This window comes from Cydia strobilella, chromosome 3 (genome assembly GCF_947568885.1).
Source record: "Cydia strobilella chromosome 3, ilCydStro3.1, whole genome shotgun sequence".
Lineage (NCBI taxonomy): Eukaryota > Metazoa > Arthropoda > Insecta > Lepidoptera > Tortricidae > Cydia > Cydia strobilella.
The window spans coordinates 3,002,065-3,016,325 of record NC_086043.1 but is presented as its reverse complement, the minus strand read 5'-3'; the positions used below and the strand labels follow the sequence as shown (position 1 = coordinate 3,016,325).

General features: G+C 36.8%; 1 protein-coding gene across 2 annotated transcripts; it reads left to right on the top strand.

Annotated features, from left to right (window-relative positions):
• The first annotated feature begins 577 nt into the window (after positions 1-577).
• LOC134755658 (peptidyl-alpha-hydroxyglycine alpha-amidating lyase 1-like) lies at positions 578-13,170 on the top strand. 2 transcript variants are annotated; one of them, XM_063692190.1, is made up of 9 exons: positions 578-788; positions 1,856-1,949; positions 4,305-4,542; positions 5,205-5,333; positions 5,840-5,991; positions 6,946-7,146; positions 8,316-8,499; positions 9,476-9,564; positions 11,233-13,170. In XM_063692190.1, the coding sequence occupies exons 1-9, from the start codon at positions 699-701 to the stop codon at positions 11,403-11,405; spliced, it is 1,350 nt and encodes a 449-aa protein (XP_063548260.1). In that variant the 5' UTR covers positions 578-698; the 3' UTR covers positions 11,406-13,170. The 2 variants fall into 2 exon arrangements, with proteins under 2 accessions (XP_063548260.1, XP_063548261.1); XM_063692191.1 differs by lacking the exon at positions 11,233-13,170 and adding an exon at positions 9,868-9,925 and having other exon boundaries at positions 579-788.
• The last annotated feature ends 1,091 nt before the right edge of the window (positions 13,171-14,261 follow it).

Here is a 14,261-nt window from a genome sequence, read left to right as displayed (position 1 = left end):
AATAAAAAAAGTCTGCCAACTTAGCGTGGTCTAACTCTACAAACGTTTTAGGGAACCCATATACATATTCCCACCTCAACAAAGATGTAAGTTATGCAAGTAAAGTAGAAGTTAAACTAAGAAAAGTCTGCAGAGATTTTGACAGCACACGCATGGCAGGTGTTATTTTTAACGTCTAACTCCTATGAAATTATGACGTATAAATAACACTGGCACTGCGTGTGCTGTCAAAATCTCTGCAGACTTTTCTTGGTCTAACTCCTACAGCACCATGAATACTCATATACTAGATCTATGTGAATACTACACTCTCTTAAGCCAATGCTGTCCGTAGATAAAGGCGCGTAATTCAAAATTTGTATGAGAAATTGATCTTTCGCGACTACATTTTTCTAATTTGCTTCCTTTTTTTACTGACAAACCTGGCTTACTAGAGTATAATTTACACGGTCTACATCTCAGAATAATGACGTCTACATCAAGTCTACATCCTAATTTTGGAAAACCGATTATAATCGATTTGCATCGCCCATCACTAAACAGAAGACGTCATGTCGCCTGTGCCGTCGCCGTCACTATCTGTGGTAGGTGATAAATTGATAAGCACACACTACACAGTACTTGTTGATTAAAAACTGAATCAATAGCAAAACAAACGGAAACGCGGAGCGTACGGGGAATTTCACAAAATTGTTATTATGCAAGTTAAGAATAAATTTGTACCAAACTATGCGGTCCAAGTTGTTATCGTGTTCTTCTGTATTATCAATTCCATTGTAGGACGAAAGGTAAGAATTATATTTAAAACGTATTATATACAAATTATTCCATTTATTAACACTTTTAAATTAAAATCTTATATTTTATTGCACCTCTTAGCGTGTATTTTATGATACAGTCACGTTTTATTTCACGTACGTAAGAAATTATGCCTGTATCGAAATTTGAAAGCTAATAATATATTTTAAATGTACTGTAAAACGAGTCAACACAATGAAGTTGTGCAACTTCTTTATAACTAAATATTCACTTCACTACCTTCAGTCAAATTGCATAGAACTTACTGTATACCCCCGGTACAGTTGACTTCACAAACGTGTTTACAGGCCAACATTCCAAAAATATATTTACATGTCTCTAAGATTTATGTGAACTCAACTGTACTTACTGATTTTTTATGGCCGATATCAGAACAGCTTCCAGCAGTGGCGTAGCTAGACGTGGGCGAAGTGGGCCCTCACACTTAAAGGGACCTTGCGGAAGCCAACCACTTTTATTATCTTGGGAATACACATTGAAAGAAAAGGTCCTCGCAGATGCGACTACGCCCATGGCAAGATTAGTTCACGCTATGCCAATTAGCCTCATGCATGAAGTTTATATTTGGACGAAATATGTTTTATTCGGATGTTTGTTACCGTTATATCATGTTACAAATGCATTTCCGTTTTTAAATTACCATTTAATTACTTAAAATTATAAATAAAAAGTACAAAAATTTGCCCGCGAAAAGCTAGTGAGCGAAACGCTCGAAACGCCACATGACGTCACGCGTTCGACAGATTAGTGTCAAGTAGCAAACGTCAGTTGGACCGCCCAACGTGTGACGTCATCACGCTCTGTCGAATTCGCGCCAAAAATTATGAGCGTTTCAACCGCTCAAAAAATTTCAGCATTTTAAATATTTTTTAATAAAATAAAGTTAAGGTTTACAAAAGTATTTTTATCATTTCCAGTGTTCCAACGATATAAATTATAAATCCAAAAATAAAATAAATTCATGCATGGAGCTAATTGCCACTGTTGCTAAGTCCCAAAGCTGACCCTATATACCTCTTATTACTGCTTGTTATAGTTTTCTGATGAAGGTTATTACCCTGGAGACTACTACAATGCCCAGCAAGCGCAGTATGCCAAAATAAAAACTGCGTTAGGAAAACTTGAACATGGTGAGTATTTAATATAAAGATAGTTTAATGAATTAAACTATGCCTACTTGAAAGTAGGCATATTACAATGCGCTTATGAATGTCAAATAAAGCTACTTGGACCTCGGACTCTAACCTTACGCCTCTGCTTCTAGAAGATTTAAATCCCCCCTCAACTGGAGGAGGGTATCCCAATATGGGACAGGCAAGAAACTCGGTGGGACACATTTTTTCAAAACATTACATCTTATAATCAACATGCATTACGAGTAAATAAGAAAAAATACAATTTAAATTACTATAGAATACATGCAATTACTGTTCGCTTAGCACCTTTGCATACAAACTTCTATGCAGGCGGGGTAACTGTTCTCTGCAACTGACTGTACATCAAATTATACAAAATACGTAGCTCTTTCTGAAAACATATCAAATTCTTACAAATGGTAAAATAAAATAAAACTAATAAAAGAAATGAGAATATATATTATATAAGTCTGATCGATTGTTGTGAAATAACAATAAGGATGAGTTTATAAAACAAGGCGTAAGTTTACATATAACACAATCTGAGTAACTATCTGAAAAGTACTAAACATGGCAGACTAAAATTTACAAATACAATAAAATTTGTATACCTAGTCGGCTCATAAGTTCTGTCACTGGCCTTTAAAATTTAAATTTGGAACTCCTAAAACAAAAACCGTTCTGCATTTGAATTTCGAATCTTTATTAAATATTTGAGTAGTATAATTTTGCAATTTTCTGTTTTCTTCAACATGGAGTGGACGCTTAAAGATAGCCGTACCGCAATAATTGCACTATATCGTTGTGGTCACTCGCCGACTAAAATTTTTAAGCTACTTGAAAATTTAAAATTATCTCTAAGATTTGTGTATCGTACCATAGAAAGATACAGTGAGGTCTCTAGTTTAAATGACAAGAAAAGAAGCGGTCGTCCGCGTACAGCTAGGACTCCAGCGGTTGTACAAGCAATTAGGGCACGCATTGCCAGAAATCCCGCTAGGAAACAAAAAGTTATGGCCCTCCAGATGGGTTTGAGCAAAAACACGGTGAAAAGAGTGCTTAATCAAGACCTGAGACTTCGTGCTTATAAACGAAAAACTGGCCATCTTCTCAATGGTCGGCTTAAAGCTTTAAGGCTTAAAAGATCTAAAGCTTTATTGAAGAAGTACGCTAAAAATAAGCACCGTTGTATACTGTTTTCGGACGAGAAAATTTTTGACATAGAAGAAAACTGTAATAAACAAAATGATAGAGTGTACGCTCGCAATAGTAAAAAAGCGTCTAATAGCATTCCCCGTATTCAAAGAGGTCATCACCCTTCATCTGTGATGGTTTGGCTGGGAGTTTCTTATGCGGGCGTCACTAGTATGCATTTTTGTGAGAAAGGAGTAAAAACTAGTGCCAAAGTGTACCAAGACACGGTGTTGACTAATATTGTGAAACCACTATCCCATAAGATGTTTCTAAACCAGCATTGGGTTTTCCAGCAGGACTCTGCTCCAGCCCATAAGGCAAAGTCTACACAAGCCTGGCTCGCCTCCAATAAAATCGACTTTATACGGCATGAAGATTGGCCCTCCTCTAGCCCAGATCTTAATCCTTTATACTATAAAATATGGCAGTATTTAGAGGAAAAGGTGTGCTCAAAACCTCATGCAAATCTAGACTCGCTGAAAAAATCTCTTGCTACGGCAGTGGCCAATATCGACATGAAAGTGGTGCGTGAATCCATTGACGACTGGCCACGAAGACTTCAAGCCTGTGTAGATAATTATGGCGGTCATTTTGAATAAATGTTATACATTTAGATTCTCTAGTTTATAAGCTTTCAAACGCTGTACAAATTATACGGAATAAACTTAAACTTTTGATTTTATTTGATACTATGTATATGACAGAACTTATGAGCCGACTAGGTATAAAGTTAATAAGAACAGTGTGATCATCTTTTATTAAAAACTTTGTAGCTCTGTTGGTGTTGGTTTTAAGGATTTTTTTTTTTAAATGTGATAATTGTGGAAAACTAAAAAGTCAAGACTGCATTATTTTTTAATCAGTTAGATCGACATTTCCCAAATTTATGAGTAGTGGGTGGGTCGCAAGCGAATATTAAGTAGGCCCTGAAACTACTGGGAACTCTGAGCGTTACCAATAATATTTTATGCCCCCTTTTTAAGACGTCCAAGAGTAGGGCCCCAAAAACGGCAGTTGTTGTTAGGTGTGTCGGAGCCCAGTCAACTTTGAGAACCACTGAGTTAGACAGTTGATACAAGATACAAGACATTTTTATCTGAAAATTAAGGTAAATCTCTCACTTAATTCTATTCCTAATCAAATTATATTTCACAGCACCCCAGTATGTCCCAAACTGGCCGAACCCCAACATCAAACTGGGGCAAGTGTCTGGAGTAGCGCTGGATCCAACCGGTCAGCTCCTAGTCTTCCACCGAGCTGACAACACCTGGGATGAAACCACATTCTCCATGCGTAATGTGTATCAGAAGATAGGAGAGCCGCCCATTCCTCATAATACTGTGCTGGTCTTTAATGATACTGGAGAGCTGGTGGATATGTGGGGGAAGAATCTGTAAGTAGCTAAAGATACTTGACTAGAGTGAGACCGCGCTAAGTTTTCATGCCATGTATGCATTCTTACTGCCAAGTTTGCGCAAAGTTAGCGTGGTCAGAGTATTGATGGCTTGATGCCTGAACCTTTTTATTTCTCATGTATTTAATTTATGTTTAACGATATGCTCAATTCACGTTTGAGAACACTAATTTCAATTGTTTCTTTTAATTACGTTTATGCATAGACCGATAAGACCATTTTAGTTATAGTCGTAACAATAACAATGTATTGGTGGGAGGTTACAATTGTTACTAAGGTGCCAGAAATATCTTTAAGATTTGCTTACGACAACATTAAAATTCATTTGAATATTTCGATAGTTTCGTTTGTATTATATTGTACCATTAATTTGAAAATACAAAAACCGTAGATATAAGTTGTTTTATGGCTAACTTGTGAGACTGCAAATTTGAGGCCATTTTTAGCTTATTTATGTTGATTGCGGTCTAGTATTTCGGAATGACTACATACATTCAGTTTTCTAACTGTTTTAACAACTTTCAGCCTATAACAACAGAATGTATTAAGGTAACTTTAACCCATTCGCACCCACTGTAACCTAAGTCAGGCTGACCCCAAACGGGTACGTTGGGCGCTAATGAGTTCTGCGCGTGTTGCAGTTTCTACATGCCCCATGGAATCACGGTGGATAAGCAGGGTAACGTGTGGGTGACTGATGTGGCGCTGCATCAGGTCTTCAAGTTCACACCGCGGCAAAGGGAGCAGCCAGCCCTTGTTCTAGGGGAAAAGTAAGTACACGCTTACTTTTAATTTATTTCCTAAAATATGGCATTTATCCTCGTAAAATCCAATGTACATATATTAAAAACGGGTCACTCGCGTATTTTAAGTCGAAGAACAGGTAATGTAAATGTAAGGTGGCTTAAAAAATTTAAACGATACATTTAAATATGCTTACTTTATATAAATAATTTTTAATTTAAGCGTTATGTTGTATCTTCTTGCTTGTTGTATTTAACTATTTGTTCATTGCATGTTATTTTATGTATCTTTTCTTCTTGTCTGTTACCTTCCGTGATTCTTCTCACCTGATGGTCTCATCGGAAGATCAGCGCTGGAAGTTATAAGAAGTCACCAGCAACATGCTGAGATGAGGCCATTTCGTGGCACTTTAATCTTATTTTATGTTTTCTTTTGTATTATGTAATGTCTTGTTTGTTTGTGCTTACGAATAAAGTCTCATTCTATTCTATTCTATTCTAAAGATATTATACTAATCATTCAACTTCGCTAGGTTCGTGCCAGGCAACGACGAGCGCCACTTCTGCAAGCCGAGCGCTGTCGCCGTCCTCGACTCGGGCGAGTTCTTCGTGGCTGACGGCTATTGCAATACGCGCATTATGAAGTTTGACCCTGATGGAGAGTTACTACTACAGTGGGGTAGCCGTGAGTAACCAACATTAGTGTCACTGTACCCGTTTGTACCTGTACTCTGGCTGGCTTGAGGCAACGATGAGCGCCACTTCTGCAAGCCAAGCGCCGTCGCTGTCTTCGAGTCTGGCGAGTTCTTCGTGGCTGTATATTGTAATACGCGCATTATGAAGAATGGGCCCGACGGAGTTGAAGTTTGGTATTGATGGAGAGTTACTACTGCAGTGGGGTAGCCTTGAGTACCCCAATGTACCCGTTTGGAGCTACGACTCTGCTGAATTCTTAAATAAGAAATAAAAAGCATTTATTTATGATATTCATAAACACGTGCAGACAATAAAAGACACCCTACCTGTACCTGTACCTGTGTGTGTGGTGGTACCTGTTATATATTTATGTAGGTATAGTTGGTCAAGCAAATCTTGTCAGTAGAAATTGGCGGCAAATTTAAAAAATGTAGGCGCGAAGGGTTATCGTACCATAGAAAAATGTAATTTCGCGCCTTTTTTCTACTGACAAGATTTGCTTGACCAAATATAGATACATGAACATGTTCTTGCGACGATCAGTCGAAACTAATCTGACCGAAAACCGAACAGACGTTTTCTTTAGCCACAAATCCCAAATTTAACATTGGGGACGAGGATGGGATATAATTAACACATTAGCGCCTAATTTAAACGTTTAGAAACGGTGCCTAATCGTGTACAGTGGGCGCCAATGAGTTAACCTTCTGAATGATTGTGGGTTGTACCTTTTGGTCATATTTTTTGGTTAAATTATAAGTTTAATGATTAAGTGTAAATTGTTAATCATATTTAATATGCATTTTGGTTAAAAGGTTATAATTACCCTTATAACGAAATCCATAAACGATACATTTTATTTATCTTTGTTATAAAAACATTTTAAACTTTTAGCCACTATAATTTTGTACTACTAAATTGAAAATTTGATTTTCTTCCTCAGATTCCCGATTCGCCTCCCCATTCTCATTCAACGTGCCGCACGCCCTAACTCTGGCCGAAGACAGAGGCTTAATATGCGTGGCGGACAGAGAAAATGGTCGAGTCGCCTGCTTCCGGTCTGATAATGGGACTTATGTCGCTGGATTCAAAAACTGGCTTATAGGACCGAGGCTGTTTAGTGTTGCCTATTCTCCAGTTAGAGGTAAATTTTAATTTTGTTTTTATATTATCCCACCATAATACCTGGCTTACAGGGCCGAGAAACCTCGTTAATATTAATATTATTATAGCATTAATATTATGGCACATTCTTACACAGATTGACTAAGTCCCACGGTAAGCCTAAGGAGGCTTGTGTTATGGGTACTCAGACAACGATATATATAATATATAAATACTTAAATACATAGAAAACACCCATGACTCAGGAACAAATATCTGTGCTCATCACACAAATAAATGCCCTTACCGGGATTCAAACCCAGGACCATCGGCTTCACAGGCAGGGTCACTACCCACTAGGCCAACCCGGTCGTCAAAATCTCGTTATTTCCCATAACAATAATAAAAACATAATTCCTTTGGAAGGTAAATCAGCTTTAACTGCCCTGTATGTCTATGTGTATTAACAACACCCTTAGCAAATAATATATGATAGCGTCTAGCGGGGTCACTAGGGACAGTGGTGTAACTTTATTTTTTTGACTATGTACAAATCTAGCTAATTGAATAATTAACCCAAGACTAGTAAATCCTGATCCTGATTCAAATATTATAAAAAGTATCCTGCTGTCATCCATGTTTATATAATAGAGGATAAAATGTGACATTTTCAACCAAAAGGTCACTTGTTGATAAGGTTGATTTCAAATTAAAGCTATAAGGAAATAGCGCCTTATTGACAACCCACAATAAGTACCCTTTTGATTGAGAATGGCACAAATATGACATTGATGCATCAAGGCGGTTTGCTTACAGAGGGCCTACCGGGAAACGCGAATCCGAAAATTCGCTATCTGCCTCTTTATCGCTCGAATATCAGAGATTGACAAAGATGTTAGATAAAGAAATTTTCTTGTTTCACGATAGACCCTCAGATTGTGGCAGTGGCGCCCTGGCGCCCCCTACGCAGAGTTTCGCGTAATATTCCCTATTCGGGAATATTTCATTTGTCTAACTAAAGGGGCCCACTGACTATCAGTTCGCCGGACGATATCGGCCTGTCAGTTGTTCGTAACTGTCAAATTTTTGTTCTAACTGACAGGCCGACTGATAGTGGGACCCTTTATGTTATCCCACTTGAAGGTAACAATTATCTTGAACTTTCTGTACTTTTAGTGTAACTCTGGTTAAAAGGTTAAACTTCCGCAGGTGGCCGCCTTTACATAGTCAACGGGCCGTCGGGCAACGTGCCCGTCCGAGGCTACATCATCGACTTCACTTCCGCTCGGCTTATTGGCACTTTTGCTCCTGAGGCGGAGTTCAGCAACCCACACGACGTAGTAACTACAGCTGATGGCTCTAACGTCTATGTCGCTGAGCTCAATCCGTTTAGGTGACTATTCTGACTACTTATGTGACTACCTTATCGTTACTATGGCATTAGTCATTGGCATCGGCACTTTTGCTCCCGAAACGGAGTTCAGCAACCCACATGAAGTAATTACTACCACTGATGGCTCTAAGGTCTATGTCGCTGAGCTCAATGGTGACTATTATAGATACGTAGTAGATAATTAAAAATTGCCATGATTATTTTTTATTATCTACTTTAGGCTCACCTCAGTATAAACACAGTGAAGTGATTAGAATAGAATATTTATTGCTCTCATGTTGGTGTACAGGTCTTACTCTAAGTACAATAGTTCCATTACAACATGTTACCCTAAAAGGGTATTGCAATTACACGTACATTAAATATGCAAAGACAGGGGTACATAAATCTTTCAATTATAGTTTGTCAAGGGACTGTCTCATTTCAAACATAGACAGAGAGAATCAAACTATCTTTGTCTTACACTAGTACTAGCACCCAAAAGAAAAGGATGAGTATATTTTTCTTTGTTCCTATTTACTGACAAGATTTGCTTGACCAACTATAATACTTAAACACGTACAAGTATTAGTGTTTTAATATTGTTTTAACAAAATAAATGCTGTCTTCGGTTACCGCGATAGTTACTCATGAAATAAAACTATGAAAACGGATTATATAAATATCGGAAATAAGGTAATCTAGATTTATTTATAACTAGCTTTTGCCCGCGACTTCGTCTGCTTGGAGTTAGTAATTTGCTTTAAGCTTTTTATCGATTCCCCATACAAACTTCCACCCCCCTTTTCACCCCCTTAAAGGATAATTTCTGAGATAAAAACTACCCTATGTCCTTCCCCGGGTTCTCGAACTATTTCTATACCAAATTTCAACTAAATCGGTTCAGCGGTTTAAGCGTAAAGAGGTAACATACAGACAGACAGTCACACTTTCGCATTTATAATGTTAGTATTAAACTTACCATTTTTAATTCTAGGGTATATAAATTCGAAGACGATGTTTTGCGGAACGAAACGAAAATTGAGAAGAATATGAGCGTGCCAGTCAAACCTACAACCACTATCGGTAAGTAATATTACAACATTAGCTTGTATTTTTGCCCTCTATATTATGTATTACCTATGTGCAAAAAAGTAATCATAAAATGGTATGTGAGAATAAGGTTAAATCGTAGTTATATTTTAACCTTTTAAGCACATACAACCCCCTTTACTATAAAATATGAAAAATACTTAAATATTACTTTCGTAATTTTCACGTAATTCTACAAAATGTCTAATTTTATTACTTTAAGTTAGTAGTTTATTAAAATAATTTCTTAGTACTTATTTTGTATAGATTTTCTTTAGCGTATTTTTTCGTTTTCAGAATTTTGTTTAACTCACCCCTTTAGGTGTTAAAAGGTAATTTCATCGTTCTGAAATCCTTATACCCTTCTATTGTTTTATCCTATCCTATCTCTATATATTTTTTTCCGCATTAATACGCTTACTATTTTACGTTATTGAAAAAAGATTGAAATGTATAATTGTGGTCGTAAACGTGGCTGTAAATATACATTTACATTTTATTATTTATCTGGAAATACAGCATAGAAATACCTTTTAATAGAGTTATTGATATACATATGGTATATCAATAACTCTATAAAAGGTATTTCTATGCTTTCGCTCATAAAAATGATAAAGTCCCAAATGAAATGAAAGACGCTTTAATCACACTAATGATGCTTTTTTATCTACTGCCCTCAAAACTTAGTCAAATCAAGCTCAAAATTGCGATACGATACTCGAATTTGGAGTAGCTTCAAAAAGATTCCACGAATAGTCGACTCCACACTCGTTATTTTGCATGCGTATTGTAATGTGCAACGCATAAAGTGGGTCAATATCGGAGCGTTTTTGTGCCCCTAATGACTTTGTACAAATTTGTAACGAAGTGTTTCTCTGTTTTGATGATATTGGTTATCTGGTAGGTCCCCGACTACTACCAAACAACCAGAAAATGTAAAACACTTCTTTAGAAATGTTCGCGTTCGAGACACCGGTGATCCAGTAGGTACCCACTATACCCATAGGCCATAACACAAGTGCGCGTGCGCTGCGACAGTACCTCGCCCGCAGGATAGGCTATTCATCTTTTCTATCTATTAATTAGTAGTAGTATCTATTAAGGCCGTTCCGTCGGTTTGCCGCTGTCTCTGTCACATTTCGCAAGAAAGAACGGAAAAGATCATGCGCGCCAAGTGTCGATTTTGATCGAATTTTGTCGATTTTTATTTATTTTAAAAACGTTACCCTACAATATCGAAATTCGAAAGCTATGAAATTATTATTTCAGTTAAGATTGTTTTTTCTTCTTTTTTTATTTATAGTATCACATAATAAATAACCGAGTAAAGTTGGATTAAAAGGCCGAGTTAGAGGTTACTTTGGGAATTAATTGTATCGAGCGAAGTGTCATAATTCGTGTATCGGAAGCTATGATATTAGAGATAATATAGTCAAGAACTACATATATTTTTTCCACGTCTACGAATATCAACGCCTCTTAGGAAAACAGGATCATATAAGGAGATTTTTCGCCTTCTCGCTCAGGGAACCGCCTTAATTAGTATCTTAATTAGTAGTATCTATTAATTATTAGTAGTAGAGTAGTTTACTAGTTTATCTGGCGCGCGAGATGCTGTCGCGCTCGCGACGCACTCGTGCTAAGGCCGCTGGTATGATGTAGCGCTCGGTGATCAAGCCGCGATGGTGCCGCTGGACACTTGGGACACTTGGCGCGGCGCGGTGGGCGGCGCGGCCGGGGCGGCGGGCGCGGCGTTGTTAGCCGTAGCGGCGTTGGCCTTGCTGCGGGCGAGGAACAAAGGTAAGGACGAGCAGGCCGAGCCGCTTGTCGCCTAATGCCCGGTTATGAGGAGCTTAGCGAACACCGAACAGTTGGAATTTTAACCTTTTTACCGCTACCTCTATATTCCTGATAGTGCATGTAATTTAAAATGCACCTTCATTCCCTTTTCGTTGTATAAAATTGGCGTTTAATACTCGGTAAAATCGGTAATTATTTTTTGAGTCTTATACAACCTCAGTGTAAGCTACGATCATAAAATTCTGTTCGCTAATCTCCAATTTAAATTAAGTACAACGACGTGATACCCGTAAATATATGCTTTAGAGATGATACAAAGAAAATATTTGACGCATAGAATACATAAGCCAACAGCGCAACTATGTCTGTAATTTGTTAAATTGGAAAACCTTTACCAGTTTACCAACAAAACATCAAGTTCATAATCATATGTCATATCATAGGATGTATATAACACATGACTATCAGGTCACATGTCATAGGGTTTTTACGTTTGGAAGTGTCCAGTTTCTTACCTAGTCCTCTTGCCCGTCCACTTTACAAAAATGTTATAATATATTAGAATATAAATGTTTACTTTTTCAATAAGTATCGTCTTCTACACGTACATATTTCAATACGTAAGTAGCCAATTTACTTTCGAAAAGTAGACATCCTAAACCAAACGTTTTGTACGCGTTCTTAAATGTATTTCGTTTTATATAGTTAAGCTAGATGATTTAAATATGTTTTAATTTGTCTACGCGTACCTAGTAGAATTAATTTCTGTCTCAATTTTAGGTACCTACTTTGTTGTTGTTTTTTTTATATTTTATGCAATTAAGTTTAAAAATCTGATCCAAATTTATTTAATACATTAATGAATACTTGAAATTAAATTTCAGTAATCATACGTGAATTACGTTATTCCTGAAATTAATTAATTTTAGGTTAAACACCTTGTAAAAATATAGCTCTAAATATGTTACCTACTTACAACGAAATCGCAAAATGGATATGTAATTATTAATTAATTTGAATGAGAATACGAATATTTTGCATGTTTTAAAACTTTTCATGCTTTCGGGATTTGTTGTTTAATCCTTTTGGAATGCAAGATTGAACACGGCATCTCATTACTCGGCGTGTCGAAAACATTTTTCACGCTAAGAGATCATTATGTCCTTAGCTAGTCTTGCATGCCAATAGCAAAGTGAGATTATTTCTGCGCATTTTTACAAATCGAATTATAAATTGTAATCAGTGTTGGTCTTGTTCTCGTGTTACTTGAAAAAGTTATCACTAAAATAAATTGGTTGACTAAACGAACATTCTTACATAGCCAATTTATTTTATGTTAATAACAAAGAATCTTTAAATCCATAAATAAGTAATTAGATCATTATGGTAGTAGAAACTTTAGATTTTTTTATTTGTGGTCTGATAATCTCCTTTAAACTTTGTGATCTGACCTTTTGACCGCCGTTGATAAATTTAACCATTTACACATTACGATCGATAAAAATTGCGAAGTATTTTTTGACATTCGGTGGACAAAAAGTTATTATTATTTATTTTTAAAATTTACACACCTACACTATTTTTAATCTTTATATACACTTTTAATATTACGTTACGCTTGTTTACCATTCCTAGCACAATGTGTTTCTTACAGACTTTATTTATTTGTAATGCTACTTAGTATTTATTTTGTAGTACTCAAAGTAAGTACGTAATGTTTACTTTTAGTTATGCTTATGCTTTAGTACTTAGTGATGCGATGTAATAATATTTAATTGAAATATATTTATTGGAAGCAGCTTCTTGTATTTTTATTTTTACGCACCGCCACCTCGCATGTGTCTTGACCACAGTTTTAGCACAATTTTAAATTACATAGCACTAGCAAATAGCTCCATTTCTCGTGCTTATCCAAATACATTTTATATGCGTAAGGAAGGGGTCCGCATACATACATCACCTTTTATCATAAACATGAATTGCAAAACGACTGCCCACCCATGACTGATGAAATTATCAGTTCCTTCATTGAGATTAGGCCAAGCTTAAATTTTCATTAAAAGAAGTTTTCCATTGCCACAAGTGTGGCTCCCGATTTCCGCACAATTTGGGTCTGGGAATTCGGGTAGCAAGATAGCTGTCGACGATATTATATTATAGTTGACGTAATAAAATTTGCACCGATTCGAACATTTTGTGTAAGTTGTTCGAGAGACCCGTGCAAATTATACTTCATCAACCATTTTTTTATGTACGAAAACTACAGGACATTATCATAATGACATGAAAAAACCTCTTCAGCTTTGTGCGAGACTAAATTAATTTTGCAACTGATTATCAAAAGATATCTACGAGTCAGACCATAACGTTAAAATAAGCGTAAGAAGCTAACACGAGCATAGACAAGTGGCAAGTTGTTCTTTGCTTTATTTTCCTTTTAAAGGAATGGTTATTCATTAGCTGACTATTCGAGGCTAAAAGCCTAAAATAAATTCCCTAGGTACTTCAAAAGTCTGGTTCAATAGGTCGCAAAGGCGTCACGCGACGTCGGTGGGAGTACGGTCACGGCGAGTTTAAACTACGCCGGCTGCTCGAGCGACGGCGTTTCACTCGCGTCCACTCTGACGACTCCGATGAGGAACCAGCGCCGATGCTGCCCCAGCCCCCTGCTAACGCGTGATCACTGCGACTCGACTTTGGATTATTGATGCGAATTGCTTGAATGAAGGTAATGTTCAGAAAATAATGTATAGGGAATCAGGGATGAATGTTTAGAGAAAGCTCTCGCATTACCTTTACCTTACCTTTTTATAGACTTCCATGAGCATACATTCAAGTCTTACACCTCTCGCGATGAATGATGGTTGGCTTATTTTAAAAATAATATTTTT